Consider the following 21,821-nt stretch of genomic DNA (forward strand, 5'->3'; position numbering starts at 1 on the left):
CAGAGCTGTGGAAGGCACTCACTTCAGAGCTAATTACTGTTGTCAACTATAATTGACAACTTTCCCCTAAACGTGCTCAAAAAGTATATAAAATATGGAAAGCTATTAAAAATAAATCATGCAAACTCTTTAAACATATATGCCAAATGAGTACTCTGGTCTATGACCGAAATAAAGTTTCTATTCTATTCTATATGCCAAATGAGAGATTAAGGAGAAAAACCCCTTGAAAGACTTCAACATACTCCAAAACTGGATAAAAGCAAATCTAGACTTTTTTTATTTTTTTAAAACAATTTGCCAAGACTGGAATGAGAGATAAATAGAAGGCACAACAATTTTGTTTTTGTTTTAATACAAATACAAACTAAACATGAAAAACCTTCCCTATTTCAATAAAAAAAAGTTTCACAAGTTCAGGAAGAGTGTTTTAAAGAGTCAAGTTCTAGACATTTAAAACCTATCCCACAATCCTTGTAAGTGGTAAAACAGTAGTGAGAATTCCTTTTCGTGATCATGTACCAAAAGAAAAATATTCTATGGATACCCTTTATTCCACTTTTACAGCGCCACAAAGGATAATGTCATTTTTCAAGAGCCAACATCTCCAGACTGGGTAGGTCATGTGACCCACCCCGCCCCCGGCTCTGCCCCAAGGTATAAACAATTCCCCTGCCCTTGAAATGTTTCTCAAGTGCTAGGTTTTCCCATGGGCTCCTGAACACATGCAGCTGAAAAGGATAATTCCACTGACTGAAACGCACCCCATTTCAGTAAGGAGAAAAAGCGCCACACATTCCATTAGGAAAAACCATTGGTACCAAAAAAAAAAAAAAAAAATCCAGTCCATATGTCTGTAGCAAGCAAAGATTCAGTTCTTTTCTTTTTAAAATCCACTTTTTCCTGAAATATTGTTCCACAAAGCTGGAATCTGGGACAAGGACTAGGAAAAAAAAGTCACGAAACCAAACACAAACAAAGTGGGCCAAAATAGTATCAAATGTAGCAGTCTATAACAGGGCTAGGGCGACATTCCAAGATACCCAAGGCTGAAATTCACAAATCTGCAGGAAGAAGGGTTTGTTTCATCACATCATCCATGCATCACTGGCGCTGCCCGATGCCCCTTCCAGTGCCAAATCCTGGTTTCTGAGACATGCCTCCACGTGGAGGCCCTCGAATCCCACCTCCCAGCCCCCCACGGGTGCCACCAGGTCCACGGGGTCTGTTGTCTCGGCGATCACCCTCCCTGGCTGCTCGTGTTTTTTTCTCTTCCACATTCAAACGCACTTCTCCTCGGAACATGATTGGCTGTAAGAGAAAAGAGATAAAATGCCATCAGTAATCCAGAATGAAAGCCACTGATAATAGTTAATATATGAATGGATTCATTTAAAATATTATTTTTCATGGAGCAAACATGGAAGGAGGAAAAATATACCTCAACTTTCAATACGCAGCAGCTGACACAATGGCAGCCTTCTGTCAATGGTAGGAACCTGCTGCGGCTGCTGCACAATTTCAGAGGCAGCCTCAGCAGTGTAGCAACAGGGTTGAACAGAGCGCTTTAAAGTCATTCCACAGCACCCCTGAACCTACACCATCAGGGCTGCCTTTGAAGTTGCGCATAAGCCCGCCACCGCTCTGTTGCCAGATTTGGCTTTTTTAAAGCCAAATTTTGGGTTACGGCCCATTTGACTCACGAGTATACCCCTGAGGTTCTGGCCACCCAAGGGCTGCAAGTCATGTCAGACAACATATTTCTAGTTGCTGAAAAAGTGAGCTCTTCTACATTCTTACCCACCCAGGCTAGCAGGTTGCCAAAACTAATTTAGCTAACAGGTTGCCAAAACTAATCTAGCTTTCATGGAATCACAGCAATTTAGAAACTCAAAATCCACAGCAGGATTTTGGACATTTACTGTTTCAGTATGCGTTTAGGATTTCATAGGAAGTTTTGCATCAAACAAAAATTTCAGACTGTGACTGGCTGACATCCTAATGCTGCCAAAAGTAACACACGTGCAATAGTGAAGTTCCCACTTCTGCATCAGGGACATTAACATGGGGGACAGAGTACTGGTTTTAATCTGTCTCCCCTTCCTACAGAAGCACTCTATGTAACCCTCCAACACATCCCTGAAGGTTGTGCAACCCTGAGCACTTTCAGGGGAAGGTCAGCTATAAAATCACCCCCTCTTGAGCCCCCACATTACAGAAGTGGTAATGGAACTGCTGCTGCACATGTGCATCTTGATTGTGCATTTGCCTGCATTATGATTATCACTGCATGCACATGCTAGTCAGGATATCAGTCAACAATATGCTACAATCTAGCCATACATGCCCAATATATGCCATTTACACCAACAGCTTTGTCTAGCAGTTCCCACTTCAGCAGCCCCACATAGAACCTACATCTTAGAATTTGGTTGGGTGTGTGTTTTTACAGATCAAGGCAGAGACCAGATGCAACTTGCCAGTTGGGCAGCTCTGGCTTAAGTATCTATCTATCTATACACAAACACACACACACACGTTAACATCTCTCCTTAATCAAAGTTTCCTCCATTATTTTGAAAGAATGGTGCATTTCAACACTATCCATGTCACTTAAACATTACTTGTTTTGAGTTTAATGTACCCTATTGGCAAGGATCTTCTGAACTGGTTCTGGATCATCAAACACCACAAATCCAAAGTTTGGGAGCTTTCCACCACTGTTGATACGTAGTTCCACAACATTTCCATAACCTGCAAGAGAATTTCCAAGTTCTTTGATCACACATTAGACTGCCCTGCAGAAACAAGCATGTACTTTTTGACACAAACCCCAAAGCCCAACCAATAAGAAAGCAAAGTCTGTGACTTACTTTGGAAGAAGTCTTTTAGTTCTGACTTATCCACATCATGAGGGAGGTTTCCCACAAACAGCTGGTGACTATCTGGATATCTCACAATCCGTCTAGTTTCCATGTCTCCCTGCTCACCTTCCCGCACTAAGAGCAACAGCACACACAAACAAAAACTTACTCCTCCCATTAAAAAATCATTAGCATGCAAGTATACAAAGTACTTTAAGCAGAATGAAGTATTCATTCTAGAATTAGTTGTGGCACTCCAAAGCTGCTGGCCGATTTGTGGTCCCAAATGCTTCCCAACCAACAGAGCACACTTTTATTTTACAGAGCTAAATGTAAACCGGCCCAGAAATGCGAATACCTGACTTAATTCAAGAGTAAAGTATGCCTTAGTGACTACAAACAAACCTCATTACTTGCAGGGGTTCAGTTCCTTACCTATTACCACAACAAAACCATGAGTAACAAGGCATTATGCCTATGGGAAAAGGGGGGTCAGGTTTCAGAATGTACCAAAATGGGGGGGGGGGGGGAATAATGAACTGTTTACTGTAAACATGTGCTCAGGAATGCTCCCATCTGCGAAATGCCTCCCAAACCATGAAAAATCATGGGGTTAAAAGCTTTTTTCTTTTTTTTAATGAAAAAAGGCACAAAATGGCTCCTCCAGACAAAATGGTGGTCAGAACTGATCTCCGCAGTCACTTCTGGCCCTCTAGGAACCACTGATTCATGGGTTTTAAACCTTTCGTATTCACTGATAATGAAACCGAGTGTTAATTAGACACCCACAAATATGTGAAACCACGGATAAAGAGTCTGCATAGAATGAGGTTTGCCTGTATATCACACCACCAAACAGCCCCTGCCCCAATTCCAAAGTATTTTAGCTTTTCTTACTTGGTCTGGGGCCTCTTTGTGGGGGGATATTTGTCCGTTGCTCCCGCACTCTCTGGTCCCGCTGAGGCCTCTGTGGTGGAGTCTGGGATTCAGGCTTAGATTCAGGACGGGGCTGGAAAATATACCAATACAGTATAATGTACAGAAGCAAGGCAAAGTTGTGGTAGGTGGGTGTGTACAGGCACATACACAAAACATTCACATTCACAAAAACATTCATTCCTCCATGTCTAGTCATTAGAAACTATAGGAACCCCAGGGGGAGTGGGGATCTGTTCCAAGACCAGGTTGCAGGAAGGAGGCATTATTCACTTGGTTTGTCCTGTCCTATTGAATCTGGAGGTATCAAGTCCATCTAGGCTGAAGTACTGTGTGAAACAGGGTCTTTTTCTGATGGTGCTCCTCAGCTCTCTCCTACAACGGTAATAACATGTGGCTCTAATTTGATCCCAATGTGTAAGTGCCTCCTAAAAGTCACAAAGGGTCCAAATGAGAGGCTTGGATGGATTGTAGTGGCAATAAGTTTGAGGGTGGATTATATTCACTGTGCAAAATGTGTCCTGTCCTCCTGCAATGAAGAAGACTAGAAGCTCTGGAAGCTAATGAAGAGGACCAGACGCTTTGGAGCTATGCTACAGAGAAATTGCTTGTTTTTCATTAAAAGCAGAGATATGTACTCCAGCATTTATTTATCATATTTTTATACTTAGTGCGCAGCTTAGTCTGGAACAGTGGAAAAGTTCACACACACACCCCATCCCCGTACACTCCCTCAGATGGCCAGGTGGCGGGGGGGGGGGGGGGGCACCCAACTAGCTGAGCTAACCAATTTTTTTAAAGTGACATGAACATTCATGCAACAGGGGGGCACTCAATAAAATACAATTAGTAAGTTTTAAAGAGAGCTTCCCTATATCATTTGGACACTGACAGGGGCAATGGTTAAAATGCCTCACTGGTGATGAGCAATGCCCAAGTACTAACCAAGAGGTACCTGCAACACTTATGCAATCACAGTACATAAACCACTCCAGAATGAAGCAGACACACTAGTGGGTGAATGATATAGTCCAAGCAACACAGTATTACAACTCTGAGGAAAACAAAACTTCTCCTGCAACAGATGAACTAGCTGAGGCAAAAGATGTTTAACTGACTAATGTACTCCCTTGCAATAAAATAACTATCTAGTGCTAAAAAGCTATTAATGTTGCAATTAATGTATGTATCACAGTTGCTGACTCTTGCACAAGGTTATCAGCTGGTTAGTAAGACATTCCTACCTGTGATGCAGGTAATTTAACAACATGGGGTGGTATGCCTGATACTGGAACAGCTCCACTAGGTGGTAGGTTCTTACTGGTTACAGATGCCCATGAAGAGGTCTAACAGAAACAAACAAGATTTTATCATTTTAGAGAGCAACTTCACACCTGTGCCTTTAAAAATTACACCAAGTTTCTTCCACATCTATAATTTCAGTTATCTTTCTTCAAATGATTCCAGGAACACAAACATCTATGTAACCGACGACTTATATGCCTTTAATGAATGTCCTTTATTCATTTCCATTCATTATTTAGAATTTTACTAAACATCAAGCAGCTTGCTTTCAAGCACTCTCAACAGTCCCATGCAGAGGTGTCTCGGAGTTGTTTCCTAGCTCTTACCAGACTAGCCATTTGCAAGACCCATATATCAGATAATTTGGAGGATGGAACAAAGACCATCATTCCAAATTTGTTATGTCCAAGTCCCTTTTTAGCTGGCAAATGGTCAATATTATTTCCCCAGAGCTTCAGTACTGCATGGACCAAATAGAACCACCAGAAATTTTGATAACAGGCAATGCTGTAGCTGTCCTACAACCAAACAGCTAGGGCTCGTGCAGACCTGGGCGGGGTGGGGAATGGCTCCCTTAAGAAGAAGGGAAGCAGCTCCTTACCTGCTCTGCCGCTTTTCCGGGCACAGTGCTCACTCTAGCAAAGGCTGTGTCACGCACATGGCCACCGTGCATGCCGATAGCATGCATGCAGGCTGCAAGGAACAGCACCGCAGCCACGTGCGGCCTTTACTAGAGCAAAAGCAGGTAAGGACCTAGCTAAGGGCGCCCAAGCCGGTTCAGTGCTTCCCAAAGAAGGCACCGAACCAGCTCATACACAACTCTACAGACAGATACAACACAGCCTAAATTATTGCTTTACTGTCATCAAGATACCTGCCACTGGCTTTTTGTGAGCATATGCACACAGCCTTCTCTCCAAGAAAGCACAATCTATATAGAAATAACCTGGTTTAGATGTTTTTGCAAGCGGCTTCCCAGTCTGTCCTTTAAGAGAAAGCACTCACAATGCCCAGCAGTAAACTTGACAAAGTGACAGCATAAAGAGACACACATTACCCTTGAGTCCTCTTGCACTACAGGAGCTGGGTCTGCAGGGACTGGAGAAGGACTTTTCTCTACAGTCTCCTCAGGAGCCGTTTCCTCCATCACGGGCTCAGATTTTTCTTCCTGGACCTCGGGTTCAGGCTCCGGCTCCGGTTCTGGCTCTGGATCTTGTTCAGGTTCTACAGCTGGGTCTTCCAACTGTTCCTCCAAGTCATTGCTATTAATAGAAACATCTCATTACTATGGGTAACTGTTTATACACATTACTAAAGAGCAGAAGCAAAGCCCAATTTCAGTATTCGGGATGTGTAGTCTTCCAGTCTATACATTATTTACAATGCTTTGTTAATAAGTTAAGTTAGCGATATTCTGTTTAAGCAAGACATATGATGTTTCTCAAAGTGTACAGTTTAACAACATTACAGGCATACTACATTTATTTTATTTTAACATTTTATATCTCACTCTTCCTTCAAGGAGCCCAGAGTGGTGTACTACATACTTAAGTTTCTCCTCACAACAACCCTGTGAAGTACGTTAGGGTAGGTGAGAGAGAAGTGACTGGCCCAGAGTCACCCAGCAAGTATCATGGCTGAATAGGGATTTGAACTCGGGTCTCCCCAGTCCTAGTCCAGCACTCTAACCACTACACCACGCTGGCTCTATTTTATCGACACACTGCTGAAAATCTGACCCCCCAAAGCTGCAAGAACCAATGTGTTTTTGAGTTATGCTAAGAGTAGGAAACCACCTATTACCAAATATTTTTCAAAAAGTCACTTGTTAAAAAGTAGGGCCTTGATATCAGAACCCAAGAATACACTTCTGTTATATCCCTGGTGACATGTAAAAAAAGAAAGTTGATATGACACTATAGGAGACCATGGAAATAGGACTCGTTCTTACACTGCAAACAAAAATGTCAAAGCAAGCTGATCAGAAAAGGTGGTAAGGTTACATTACTATTTTATTGTTATTTACATTTCTAACCTGACCACCTTCCAAGGAGCTCAAGGTGGCATACATGCCCCCCCCCCCAATTCTCAGAACCCCCTATGATGGAGAGGTTAGGCTGCAAAATCGTGACTAGCTGAGAACAGTGACTAGCTAAGATTCATGGCTGAGTGGTCATTTCAACCCAGATTTCCCTGGTCCTTGTCCAACACTCCAACCACTACACCAAAGTCTTGGTTATCTCAGTGTGGTATAGCAATCATGAAAGTTCAATAGTCTGGTTATGCTGCCACATGCATCTGAATTTACCTGACGGACTGCTCATAATAGGTTGTAGATTCATCAGCAACTGCCTCAGGAATCTGTTGCCTTTCCTCTGGTTCTTCTGTCTCTTCCTCAGATTCTGGTGGAATAAAAATCACAGGTTGCAAAGTGGTAACTTTTCTTCAAGTCATTCTCTGTGGAAATTGAGATTTTCAGAAAGGGGGAGCCAGGGAAAATTGTCCCTTGGGCAATTGAGCCACTGTGATTGGGAGGGAACAGAGACACAGATCAATGAACTGCAGCATGTTTTCAGCAGCTGCAAGCCTGAAAGAAGACCCATGAAGATTCTTACAAGACCATTATCCTGGTTGGAGTGAATTACTGAAAAAATTTATTCCATTGGGTTCATGCAGAAGATCAGCTTCTCCTTTTACATTATTGCATTTCCAAGAGTTTATTTCTATCTATTTATGGCATTTTTGCGATGGGCTTCATTGTTTTCAACTCTCCTTCTGTATTGAATGGATTTTTCTACAGTGAGGGAAATAAGTATTTGATCCCCTGCTGATTTTGTCCGTTTGCCCTCTGACACAGAAATGACCAGGCTATAATTGGAATGGTAGGTTTATTGTAGCTGTGAGAGACAGAATAACAACAAACAAACCCTCAAAAGCCCAGTGCCCAAAAGTCAGCGATGGATTTGCATTGTAGTGAGGGAAATAAGTATTCGATCCCCTATCAACCAGCAAGATTTCAGGCTCCCTGGTGTCTTTTCACTATATGCAGGTAACGAGCTGAGATGAGGAACACCCTCTGTAAGGGAGTGCTCCTAATCCCAGCTTGTTACAGTACCTGTATAAAAGACACCTGTCCATAGAAGCAAGCAATCACTCAGCTTCCAAACTCACCACCATGCCCAAGACCAAAGAGCTGTCAAAGGATGTCAGGGACAAGGTTGTAGACCTGCACAAGGCTGGACTGGGCTACAAGACTATCGCCAAGCAGCTTGGTGAGAAGGTGACTACAGCTGGCACGATAACTCACAAATGGAAGAAACACAAAATAACTGTCAATCTCCCTCGGTCTGGGGCTCCATGCAAGATCTCACCTCGTGGAGTTGCAATGATCATGAGAACGGTGACAAAGCAGCCCAGAACTACACGGGGGGAACTTGTCAATGATCTCAGGGCAGCTGGAACCATAGTCACCAAGAAAACAATTGGTAACACACTACGCCGTGAAGGACTGAAATCTTGCAGTGCCCGCAATGTCCCCCTGCTCAAGGCAGCACATGTGCAGGCCCATCTGCAGTTTGCCAATGCACATCTGAATGATCCAGAGGAGAACTGGGCAAAAGTGTTGTGGTCAGATGAGACCAAAATCGAGCTCTTTGGCATCAACTCAACTCGCCGTGTGTGGAGGAGGAGGAATGCTGCCTATGAGCCAAGAACACCATCCCCACCATCAAACATGGAGGTGGACACATTATGCTTTGGGGGTGTTTTTCTGCTAAGGGGACAGGACACCTTCACCGCATCGAAGGGATGATGGACGGGACCATGTACCGTCAGATCTTGGGTGAGCACCTCCTTCCCTCAGCCAGGGCATTGAGAATGGGTCGTGGATGGGTATTCCAGCATGACAATGACCCAAAACACACAGCCAAGGCAACAAAGGAGTGGCTCAAGAAGAAGCACATGAAAGTCCTGGAGTGTCCCAGCCAGTCTCCAGACCTTAATCCCATAGAAAATCTGTGGAGGGAGCTGAAGGTTCGGGTTGCCAAACATCAGCCTCGAAACCTTTCTGACTTGGAGAGGATCTGCAAAGAGGAGTGGGACAACATCCCTCCTGGTTTGTGTGCAAACCTGGTGGCCAACTACAAGAAACATCTGACCTCTGTGATTGCCAACAAGGGTTTTGCCACCAAGTACTAAGACATCTTTTGTGAAGGGATCGAATACTTATTTCCCTCACTACAATGCAAATCCATTGCTGACTTTTGGGCACTGGGCTTTTGAGGGTTTGTTTGTTGTTATTCTGTCTCTCACAGCTACAATAAACCTACCATTCCAATTATAGCCTGGTCATTTCTGTGTCAGAGGGCAAACGGACAAAATCAGCAGGGGATCAAATACTTATTTCCCTCACTGTACCTAATTCTGGACTTTTACTCTTTGGACACTGGAATATTCATCAACACTTATGTATAGCTTTAGTATAGCTGTTGTATTATAATTGCTTATATTATCATTGGTTATCCATCTTGTAAATTATGTTTCTTATATTTATATTGATTGCATTGAAATTCTATATTGTATATGTGAATTTTGACTTAGAATCTATTTAAAAAATTTGAGCATGTTTAATATGTTTCATTAATTTTTCACTGAATTTTTATTTCACATGGTTTTTTTCATTTGTGGATATTTTACGTGTTACCCTTTTGATTTGTGACTCAGTATATGGCAGCTTCCTATGTTCCTAACTGCAGTATTGGGCATGCTTATGTAAATTCTGCAGGAAACAATCAACTTTTCAAAAAAGATGGTTCGGAGTGGACCCTAAAACCATAAATGGTGATTTTTATTTTATTTATTTTTTTGCTTGCTTGTTTAATATGCAAGCCAAGCAAGATGTAATTCTTTACAGGTTTAAGAAAGCATATAAACCTTTTAGTCAGCTTTTCAAGTTCTTTGAGTATAAGCTTTTATTATTCAAATTTTTTAATCAATGGTGTTTTTTTTCATTTGTGTAGTTGCCCTGAATATTCATGACTGAAAGACAGAGAAAGAAGTGGTACTCAAGTGATGGTTAACACCACAACCACCAGTGAAATTGGGGTTTTCATGTATTCTAATTATCTTCTTCATTAGCAGCTTGAATGGAGATGATACAAATTTGGGAGGAAAACACTATGGAAGCATCTCAAATTCAGCAAAAGACCATGGTTCTTACCCTCTGGAGGTTCAGCATCTAAGTCACCAAACACTTCATCTTGGTAGCGAAAAATGTCATTATGGACATAAAACTTGTTTGCAACAGAGCCCTGAAGACAAAACAGGGGGAAATAAAAGTTCAGCTAATCATAATCACTGAATTCTGCCAGCATAAATTTATAGGAATAACATACAACTAGCTGATCCGGCACAGAGCATCTGCACCCCTACTTCTCCCTTTTTCTCCTCCCCATCTTCATTTCCCCTCCCCCCTCCCTTCAGCCCCAGTCCATGCTCCTTCCCCCCTCCCTTCAGCCCCAGCCATGCTCCTTTCCCCTACCCTATCTTCAGCCCCAGTCCGTGCTCCCCCTCCCAGACAGCCTTCCCTTCCCGCCCACCGGCCTGGCCGACGGTTTCCCTCGCCAGCCAGGCCAGTGCTTTTCTTCCCCGCCCACCAGCGGCAGTGGTTTCTCTGGCCAGCGTTTTCTTTCCCAGCCCACTGGCAGTTTCCCTCGCTGGACAGCCTGGCCGATGCTTTCTCTGCCCGCCGGCCACTGCCATTTTCTTGCCCCATACCCGTGGCTATCTGGCAGCTGCTCACAAACCCTCGTGAGAACTGCCATGCATGGGATTAGCCACAGGTACGTCTTAGAGAAATAAATATAAAGAAGAAAAAAGATGCATTCTATCAGCATAACTGTTGGTACAAATAAAGCCCATTCTCTTGTGTTCTGAAACAGTTCAACATGGTTTCACCATGTTTTAGCAGTATTAATTTCCAGGTTACTAAAAATAATCCATTACAGTACTTAAAAACCTCTGTAGATTGACAAGGGTTAACAATTAAGTTAACAAAGCATTTACAGTACTCACAATATGGAATGTGGTTATTTGAAACCTTAAGAAAAGTATCTCTTGCCCTCCATGTGAGACTTCAAATTTAAAAGTAGATTAAATAGGATGGGTGCTACATGCAATCATTGTCAGACTCCTGTTTGACAAAACCATCAAATAGTGTGCATACTAAAGCAAATACAATCTGGACAGCATTTCAGAGCAGCAAGAAATTAGTTGCAGCAACATTGTGGGTTTTTAAAAACTAATTTTTCCCAATGATGCATTCTGCCAAAAGAATAAGCCGCATGATGTCTCTCTTGTAAATTAACATAAAGCAATGATTCATGTAAGAATAACTTGCTCTAGTAGCTGCTGCTGCTGCTTCTTCTTCATCATCTAGTGTGTCATGTTCCCAGTTCACTAACAGATGTACAAGGCATGTTTCCATATCATTTTACAGGAATGAATTAGAATGGATCCAGTTTCATAAACTTTTCTCTTAATAATTCTGAGGAATTCATATATTTATCTTAAAGAACACTACCATTATCCAGTTATAAAATTAATTAGGCTTTAGACTGAAATTTCCAATTCCTTTTGAAATGATATGTCAAGCCATCATCTAATTTCTAATTCCTAGTTCCTTCTCGTTCCATAAAAGGATCCCAGTAACCTTGGTCCTACGAGAACTTCTCCATTTTATTAAACATTTCAATCTCTTGAAATAAAGAGATTTTTGCTTAAAGCAGATGAACATAATAGGCAACATACAAACATCACATATGCAGAAAAACATTTTGAGTTTCAAAGGGCTTGTTTGGGTATAGAGTTCATTGTACTGGATGCTATATTTGCTACATACAAACTGTTTAATACACCATCCATTCTAATAGTATGAAATCTTTTTAAAACATGACAATTTGAGTAAATAACTACTTGAAAGAGAATGTAGTGGTTTATGTTGGTTAGATCAGATATATAGCCATGGGATCTTAACAAATAAGTGTTTGGTTTTAGATTCAGAAGAGAACTAAGTTACATTACATTACATACAATTATAGTTTTGAATCATTAAAATTATTGGATGTTTAGCATAATCCTCTTGAGTTACAATATTGTTTCTCAACCGGTTGTCTGGATTACACAGACATGACACCACTGTCTGTATACACAAAGGGAGTGGCAATTTTTGCCCATCTTCCTTTTCATCTGCTGTCTCCAATGCCCCCTGAAAACATGGCCCTGAGGGTTAGGGGCCTTCAGAGGCATTAGGGAAAGGGGGTGTAGTGGAGCAAGAAATTGGCAAAAATCACCCCTCCCTAGTGGTTAGGCGTGTAAACCTCTTCCACACACATGACATTAGTCAGTACGGTGCCCCATGGGGTAGCATATTCAGGTTGACATCCAGATGAAGGAAGCTCTGGTTGTATGTGGAAAGCAGCAGTGCTACAATGGCTTTGACAATTTCTGCCAATTCAGCAGTGGCATCCACGTATGTTAATTTAGATAACCTCCTCTTCCCCATGGAAGTACTCTGCGCCTCATGAAAATACATCACTGAGGGTCACATAGCCTTCAAGAACATATTTTCATATGGCACAGAGTGCTTTGGGGGAAGGGGAGGTTGTCAAACAAACGCGTGTGCGTGCACACACACCCCCCAATGCTGCATAAGCTGGGAACTCATTCATGTGGCACAGAGTGCTTCTGTGGGAAAGGGAGGTTGATGAAATCCCTGCTCCCAATGTAAGCAACAATGCTGCATGAGCTGGGAACGAATGGAAGCATTGCAGCTTCACATGTAGCACTGGCACTCATTTAGCTTGCATGCTGGCCACAATTTCCAGTACCCCAAAGAAAAGGCTCCTTACATCAAAATAAGGAGTCTCACTTTCCAGAATAAAATTATTTACACAGGAGTAAGAGAAAGCAGTGATGCCATCAGAGACTCTCTTGGACAGAAAATGCTGCTTTGCAACTTTTGCAATTCATTCACTAAGCCAAACATTAATGGAAAATCAAATGTTAAAGAAGCCCCCTTTCATAAGTAACAGCACCTTGGAGCTGATAATCAACATAGAAATAACCTGAATGTCATATAAGCGTAGTATTGCAATTGCATAGCAAAGCGTTACAAACAGTGAATTCAAACCACACATCTTTACAAAGTGCCAAATAAAACAGCATCTTATGCACACTTGTCAGACAAGTACATATGTGATATAATTTGATGCAGGAGAGAATCATTTCCTAAACAGGTTCCTGACACAAGAAGATTTAAACCTTGTCTAAAGTAATTTGGACAAATCTGGACAATACATTTAAGCAATGTTGCTATTTCATTTCAAGAAATGCAAGAGGACCTGCATGAGTAAAGAAAAGGGTGTTTTGCATTGATAATAACCAAAGTAGGGAAAAGTACAGTGCAACTTCAGCAATAGAATGTGTTCTGAAGCACTGAAGATGACAACATACTCACTCATCATTATACTGAACTGCAGTTCATAGGACAGAAAACCATAACATGCAGAGGAGGAGACAATATTAAAGTGGAGGAGAGGATAGAAGTTGAGGATAAAATAGCCATGGGGAAGGAGTAGCCGTGCCCCGAGCGTGGAGCATCCTGGGATGTGGGAAGGAGCAGTCCTGTTCCCGCTCTTGCTGTTGCGCATGTCGGCACACAGGGCAGCATGGCTGCTGCTTGTCTGCCGGGGGAGGCAGCCGAGATCCTGCCTTCCCCGCAGCCCTAGGAAGTGGTGGGCATGGATCGTGAGTATTAGGGATGTGCACAAACCTGTTTGGCATTCTATTCTTAGTTGGAACCCCCGCATTCCAACTGATTCGAACGCGGTGGTGGCGGTGGCTTTAAGGACGGGGGAGGGTGCACTTATCCTGCCATGCTTCCCCCCTCCGGCGCTCTGAGTACAAATAGTCCGGCGGAACAGCAGCAGACCTCCTTGCTGCCCCAGTGTTTCCGTTAGCGGAAGTGCTGTGCACATGGGCACACACGTGCACTCCCGCCCGCAACCCGCACACGGCACTTCCATTCACAGAAACAATGAGCCGGCAAGGAAGTATGCTGCCGCCCTGCAGGACTATGCTGCCGCCCTGCAGGAGGAAATGCAGCGGTGTGTGTGTGTGTTTAGTAACCCCCCCCCCACCTATCCTTAAAGCCACCCCACCATCGGCTTGAAGGGAACCAGTTCCGTGCACATTCCTAGTGAGTATAGCCTTTATACAGGAATATGAATAATACTACTAGCTGACATTCTGGCTAAATGTACTAGACCTGAGTAGTACTAATGAGTAATTTAGTCAAGTTGTCAGCCACTACTTTTAGTGTTTCAGAGAAAATACATACCCCCCCACTTACTGATTTAGAGATTTCTTATTTACAGAATAATAGAACCAGGCCTTGAAGCAAACAATACTGACTTTTGTAGTGGTGTAGCAGCTATGCCACATTACATGCAACACAGGCATATCTGAACAATAATGGCATCAGAAAGGGGAATCCAACCCATCTCCCTCTCTGGAATCCACAACTTTACAGCCCTGATATAAAGTTAATATTCTGCTGTCTAGCATGCTTATTCAGAGATATAAAATTACTATTCATAGACATTAAAAAGGACATACCTCAGGAGCAAGAACAAAAGTCTGCATGAATCTCCGCATAGGTTGTGTGTTATTTGAGAGTTCACCCATGACCTGTACTACAACACCATCATTAATAGTAGCATGAGCATCCACATGGCGGATCTTGGTTCGGCAATCTTTAAAGTCCAGGGATAACACTTTCTTGTGGATATCCTACAGAAACCATATTGAAAGCTTATGACCCACTTTGCAAGGAGTTGAGCAAAGGCGCATCACAGGTTAAGTCAAGTTAAGAGAACGGAATGACCAGGTTGCCTGGAGTTCAGCTTCTTTCAGTTAAAACCATGGAAGCCTTTCCTATAACAGATCTTCTTTTCTGTTCTAAACATGACAACTTTCTTCTTCATTAAACCTACTTACCCTAAAATACATTCGCTGTACCAGCCTAGCATGCATGTACTTAAAGCCACAGCCAACCTTCTAAAAGGAATAAAACTACTGGCATAGCAAGCGCAGCATGGGCCTGTGTCCAGCCCCCCGCTCCAGCAAGCACCCCCTCCCCAACAGTGCACATGCCCTCCTCCCTGTTGGGGTGCTCGGCAGTGCCTTCTCCCCTTACTGGTGCAGCTGTGGCTGCCCTGCTGCTGCTCCCACTTCCTGCTCCTGCTCCCACCAGCCACCCACCACTCAGTCAGCACCAATATCTGGTGCTGGGAAAGCAGCTCCTAAAGCTCCAGAAGCAAAGTCTTCTAAGCTTACCCCAGTCACCGGAAAGGTCCTGCTATGGTCCTCTCTGGAGAAAGGATCAGATGGGGCCTCCCTGCTTCCTTGAACCCCCAAGTCAGATGGAAATGGAGGGCGCATACGCACTCATTTCATGTCCAACTTCGGGATCGCAGAGACCTCTCCAGCGGCCAGGGACCTCTCTGGTGGCCAGGGGAAGCTTAGAAGCTGCTGCTGCAAATGCCCCGGAAGCTCCAATGACAGCCTGTAAGCTTCCTCTAGCCAATAGCACTAGACAAACTTCATGGCTGCACAACAGGCGCTGGCTGTGATGTCTTTAAAGAGCGAGCACCTAGGGAAAGCTTAGGAGACACCGCTGCACTCCTGGAAGGGTCACCGTCACTATACAGATGGCTTCTGAAACTCCAGGAGTTGAAGCGGCAGCTTCTAAGCCACTGGTCCTTTTTTTGTATCGTATTGGTGGCTGGGGCAAGCTTAGGAGCTGCTGCAACTCCTGGAACTTTAGGCACAGCCATGGAGGTGGCGAGTGAGAGGTGTGTGCGTGTGTGGAGACAGGAGGGCCGAGGATGGGGGAAGAGGAGGCTCAGCAAGTGCCCCTGAGTGGTGAGCAACTCGTGACACGTCTGCTCAATTATAGCTCTGCCAGGCACACAACCCCTGCTAACTTGGCAAAGAGGTACCCTTTAAATGTAAAGATTCTCTTTCTATAGCAGGGGGAGAGTAACTGGCCCTATCCACCCCCAGCACAGTACCTCCAGTGACTGTTGCTGGTGTCTGCCTTATGTTTCTTTTTGGATTGTGAGCCCTTTGGGGAGAGGGATCCATCTTATTTATTTGTTATTGCTCTGTGTAAGAGAAATGGCCTGAGCATATTTGGAAGGGCGGTATAGAAATTGAATGAATAAATAAAAATAAACAGACATTTAACAGCAAGAGTAACACAACTCCCAAAGACTAGCTGGCCTTGACTACTAGAAAGTCAATGCTGGTGTCTAGGAATTTAAAAAACACTTTACACAGTACTATGTAGGTTTGACATAAAAGTCAATGCAACCTCCACCTCTCCTTGCTAAAACAAGCTGGTACTCAATTTGAATTATTTTTCAAAACTTTCACAACTAATCAGTCACAATCACAAATACTTACAGTTTGCCCATGGACCGCATCTGCTGGTTTTCCATTGGAATCCAACCCACCATGGACATAAGAAGAATTCTTTCCATAAAACCTGTACAGGAGCAATTTATACATACAAATAATGAATTCAGGTGGTTACAGGTTTATCAGATTGGAGACAAAAGGAGATCACCCAAAAATAAGGTAGTAGTTTCTACATAATCAGGAGACTCCATAGGTTCCCAGGAGTAAATAAGTTGGTAATTTTTTTTTTTAAAGGGGGTCAGGGGTCGAAAGAACAATCTGATGAGGTCCAAGTATGTTCAGTGGCTCCCAAGAGCAACAAAATGTTGAAGTTATTTTATTAAACATATTTATATACTGCCTGTTATATACATCTCTAAGCGGTGTTCACAGTCCAAATTACAATATAAAATAAAAACAAACAGTTAAACCAGTCTCACAGGTTAAAAACAATTCAGAGAATAAAACAATTAAACAGTTTAATAGAGATGGAGAAACTATTATTTCACCTGGAAAAAACCAACAGTAAAACTCCGGGGGTGGGTGGGGGTAGAATTAGCTTACCATAGCCAAAAACGGAGGATAACAAAACTGTCTGGTTGCCTCTGGTGACTAGAATTTGCCTACCAGCTGGGAAGTGATTAAGCTTCTGATTTATAGCACATTCCCCAGAAAAGAACTTTGGATTTACTGTGACAGGTTCTTTCCCCCTGTGACTGGCGCTCATCAGAATGGGTTGTGGACTGAACTAACTCAAAACAATACCAGATCACATGATACGAGTTTCCTGTTGTCAGGACGCGCTAAAGCCCCAGTTCCGGGACTGTAGTGTAGAGTGTGGCATATGTAGAAAGAGCGAAACGTACTGCCCAGTGTCAGAAAGCTCTGTCTCACTGGCAGGTCATGGATCCTCCAACAGGATAATGACCTAAAACACATAGCTAAAAGCACCTAAGAATGGCTAAGGACAAAACATTGGACTATTCTGAAGTGGCCTTCTATGAGCCCTGATTTGAATCCTATTGAACATTATGGAAAGAACTGGAACATGCAGTCTGGAGAAGGCACCCTTCAAGCCTGGCACAGTTTGCTCAGGAAGAGTGGACCAAACTACCTGTTGACAGGTGCAGAAGTCTCACTGAGAGCTACAGGAATCGCTTGTTTGCAGTGACTGCCTCTAAAGGTTGTGCAACAAAATATTAGGTTAAGTGTCCCATCATTTTTGTCCCTGCCATTTTCATTTGTATTATTATTTGAAATATTCTGTTGCATCAAAACTCTAAGCAAAGTCTTGATTTTTGTTAAATGCGGAAAAAACGATGATGGGTGCAATTACGTTTGTCAGTTTCAAGTTATTTCAGAGACAATTGTGGGTTCTTCTTTTTTCATGAAGGGATACCAACACATTTGTCCACATGTGTATACATCTGTGGGTGGGCCTGATGAGCTCCAGCCACAGAGAAAACCCTTCACGGTAAGTCCAATATTCCTATTCCCCCTATGCTGAAGCTCATCAGAATAGGACATGCCCAAGACATCTGAGAAAGGGCGTGGGAAGGATGTATACTCTAAACTACCTTTTGTATACTCTGAACTACCTTTTGTAAGACCCAATGGCCAAAACCCCGCTTGGGGTGAGAAAAGGAGGCTATTTTGTAATGCCAAATGAAGGCAATAAGAGGAGAGCATGTTACTGCTTTACAGATATCTATCAGAGGGGTAATATCTATCAGAAATCTATCAGAAATCTATCAGAAAAGGCCACCAAGTTAGCTGCACTGAGTGGAATGTACTGTTATTCCGGTAGGGACTGGTAATTTAAGAGTTTCATAAGTCAGGGGATTAAGGGATGTGCACAAAACCAGAATGCCTGGTTCGGTTCAAATTCAAACCAGGTTCGAACCAGGAGGGGGTGGTTTGGTTTTGCTTGAACCTCCCCCTGGTTCGGTTTGAATTTGAACTGGTTCAAACCTATTCGAACTGGTTCAGACACCCAAAAATTGGTAGGATGGTAGCTGGCACCCAGGGGTACCTGCCACCCAAACCCCAAAGCAATCGGACACTCAATACGATTTTTTATGAATTTTTGAAAATTATTTCTATTTTTTCTCATAGGATATAATGGGACTCCAACCAGCCCATTATTCCTTATTGTGGAGCACCCATGGGTGCCAACAACCATGCAAACCCCAAAGCAATCAGACACCCCTATGATTTTTTATGAATATTTGAAATATTTTTAATTATTTTTCTCATAGAGTATAATAGGACCCGAACCAGCCCATATCCCCTATTGTGGAGCACCTAGGGGCACAAAAGTGGGGTAGGTGGTAGACAACCAGGGGTGCCAACTATCCACAAAGTTCCAAGGCAATCGGACACTCCTCTGATTATTGGTGAATTTTAAAATTATTTTGGAATTCCTCATAGAGAATAATGAGGATTGCAGCAAATGTATAGCTTCACGTCGGGGAGAATGGGGTGTCCAAGAGTGGAGTGTGGTGGGTGGTAGTTCCCAAGGTGGGCAAGGAAGCTATCAGATTTATTTGAAAGGAATTGGGCAAAAGGCTGATTTTTAAGTGATTTTTGAAGTTTACGGGACTTTAAGGTTTTTCTCCATAAAGAAGCATGGAGGTGTCAGCAAATGTATAGCCTCGCGTCAGGGGGAAAGGGGTGTCCAAGAGCAGAGTGTGGTGGGTGGTAGTGCCCAAGGGGGGCCGGGTAGCTATCAGAATTATTTGAAAGGAATTGGGCAAAGGGCTGATTTTTAAGTGATTTTTGAAGTTTATGTGTCTTTAAGGTTAGCAATGAGAGTGGATTCATAGTTTGTCATTGAAAATCTTATATGCTACCAAAGAATCTACACTCAGAACACTTCAGAAACAACAAAACCCAGTAACCCATGGGTTAGCAACCCATGGAGGTGGTTGGCACCCTCGCTCTGGGCCACCCCAGCACCCCCCAAGTGCAGTTATGGGGCTGCTGAAACCTCCATTCTTCCCTATGGAGAAAAACCTTAAAGCCACTTGTGGGGTGCTGGGGTGGCCCAGAGTGAGTGGTGGTCTAGTGCAAAGAGGGTGCCAACCACCCCCATGGGTTGCTAACCCATGGGGTACTGGGTTTTGTTGATTCTGTGTGGAGCTGACGATGATACAAGGGTTTTCATGATTATGGCAAGTTCTTGGGCTGAGCCCTGGCAGAAAACACAAATTCTTGCCCAAATTCTGGCTCATATCAATGAGTGGGTAGCGGGAAAACAAGATATACATGTTCACCTGCAAAACTCTGTACAATTCAATTATAAATAGGTGCCATTTTATACACAGTAAAAAATGTTTATTGTGTTTGCAAGTTGGCATTTGTGACTGGAAGCCATCAACAAAAAACCTTCTTTGCAACTGGTCATGACTCTTCTATATGTTCCTTTGAATTACACCAGAGGTTAAAAAAAAATCCATGTTTTTTCTCCCTTGGTTTTCTTGTTAAAATTTTAAATCCTAGACAACTGGGCTAATTTTTAACCTGCGCTTTCTAGCATTTTGAGATTCAAGCTTTCCCCCCCTCCCAAATGAGTTGCTTTTAATGTCTCAGTAGGCAGGCTGCTAAAACAACAGAAGGGAAGAGACAGACAGACATGTTACTAAAAAAAGGAGGAAAAAAGAAAACTCAAGGATATGTGATATATACTCGCAATAGTTCAAAAGTTCAAGTAATTTTTCAGTTAAATACATTTCCATTTACAGTAAGAACAAGCATGATCATGTAAAATAGGAGACTTTACCTGTGCAGGTAATCTGGTGCCTGGTTCAGCAGAGTGTAATACTGCCTCACGAACTCCCGCCCAACCAGCAGGGGGCTTGGCTTCTCCATCACCATTTCTTTGGTCAACTGAAAACTGAAGACCAAAAATGTCACAAAAAATACAACACACACTCTTGTCTTGCCAAGAGAAGTTTAGGCAATATAGACTGTAACCCATTTCCCTCACAGTTTTCAATTTATTAAATACATATTTGAAGTTACCCTTAACCTTTCAAAGGACAGAGGGGAAGGAAGGAAGTCTGTCATACAAAGAGAGTTCTCAAAGCAAGTCCTTCAAAAATGCATGTACCCAAATTCTCAAATGCAGAAACAGAAAACTGGGGACAAACAAATAAGAAAATCCTCTTGAAGAATTTAAGAGGTTATTTATGGTGCCACTAAGTCCCATTTACCTTGTCTGACTTCAGAATAACTCAGTTAAACTTAAGTATCTAGAAAGGTGAAGATGACCTTGACATTAAATATACAAATCATTACTCATGCAATACACAGGGACACTAGATCTCTCTCAACTAGGGATCCACAAGTTTTGGTTTGGCTTCCGAGCCAGTTATTTGTAGTCCCTCCCCCTGCCTCAAAGTCTTCTGAACATGTCTCCCTTCCTGCTAGATTTGCAGAAGGTAGAATCAGCACAAGAGACTAAGGATGCTTCTGCAAAATGCCACACAAAACTCAGATCCACCTCCTTTCAGACAAGCAGTGGTGTGAGTCTTGCATCCTTTTCACTTTTCCAACCCCTACACAAACTTCTCCCTGCTTTACAGCACAGAAGGAGCTTTAAAGTATCTTCTCTTCCAGATAAGGGTTGTGTTTTTTAAGGGGGTAGGGGTGTTCCATCGTGCTGTGCTTCTGCAATGAGAACCTCCCCCCACCCAAAAGCACTCCTTTGTGCAAAGCCCAAATAATGGCTAGATACTAAAGCAAACCCAAATTTGATTGGTCGCACTGTGGAGCCCTAATCTAACCTACTGAGATTTCAGACCCATATGAGTTTTGTACTTTTGAAAGGGATTGTGCTTGCTTGCATTTTAGTGAAAGAAAAGAAAAAAATCAAGATTCAACACTGGTGTGTTAAGGGAACTGGTGCAGGTCCTTCAGTTTCCCCTGCAGATATTTCTCAAAAGGAAAAGAGCAAACTACTTTTTGTCCTGTTCCATTCGCCACAAACCTATAAAATTCTCAAATTACTCCTTTTGCAGTGTACAGACCATGCACATTTTGTTCACCTTTAAAAGCCTACATCAATATGCTCTAAGTAAGAGACTAAGAAGCAGTTAAAATTAATGATCTATTTTTCAAGCAGTAACCAAAAAAAAAAGTAATCCATATATATACATGGTGGGCCCAAGACAATTGCCTAGTATGTTAGATTCG

The 21,821-nt window shown here is 42.8% G+C and overlaps 1 protein-coding gene across 4 annotated transcripts in view; it reads right to left on the minus strand.

Annotated features, from left to right (window-relative positions):
- Positions 1–253: 253 nt before the first annotated feature.
- G3BP1 (G3BP stress granule assembly factor 1) overlaps positions 254–21,821 on the minus strand; it is a 59,403-nt gene continuing 37,835 nt past the window's right edge. For 3 of the 4 annotated variants that reach the window (XM_053295696.1, XM_053295698.1, XM_053295699.1), the window contains exons 2-12: positions 20,407–20,520; positions 16,632–16,713; positions 14,781–14,954; positions 10,324–10,414; positions 7,414–7,507; positions 6,163–6,367; positions 5,045–5,146; positions 3,762–3,873; positions 2,874–2,999; positions 2,645–2,775; positions 254–1,311 (exon numbers count right to left, since the gene is read on the minus strand). In XM_053295696.1, coding sequence (XP_053151671.1) covers positions 1,105–1,311; positions 2,645–2,775; positions 2,874–2,999; positions 3,762–3,873; positions 5,045–5,146; positions 6,163–6,367; positions 7,414–7,507; positions 10,324–10,414; positions 14,781–14,954; positions 16,632–16,713; positions 20,407–20,520 — 1,438 coding nt within the window. In that variant the 3' untranslated portion in view covers positions 254–1,104. The remainder of the gene's footprint in view (positions 1,312–2,644; positions 2,776–2,873; positions 3,000–3,761; positions 3,874–5,044; positions 5,147–6,162; positions 6,368–7,413; positions 7,508–10,323; positions 10,415–14,780; positions 14,955–16,631; positions 16,714–20,406; positions 20,521–21,821) is intronic. The other variant, XM_053295697.1, reaches the window with a different exon arrangement.

Source organism: Hemicordylus capensis, chromosome 2 (genome assembly GCF_027244095.1).
Source record: "Hemicordylus capensis ecotype Gifberg chromosome 2, rHemCap1.1.pri, whole genome shotgun sequence".
Lineage (NCBI taxonomy): Eukaryota > Metazoa > Chordata > Lepidosauria > Squamata > Cordylidae > Hemicordylus > Hemicordylus capensis.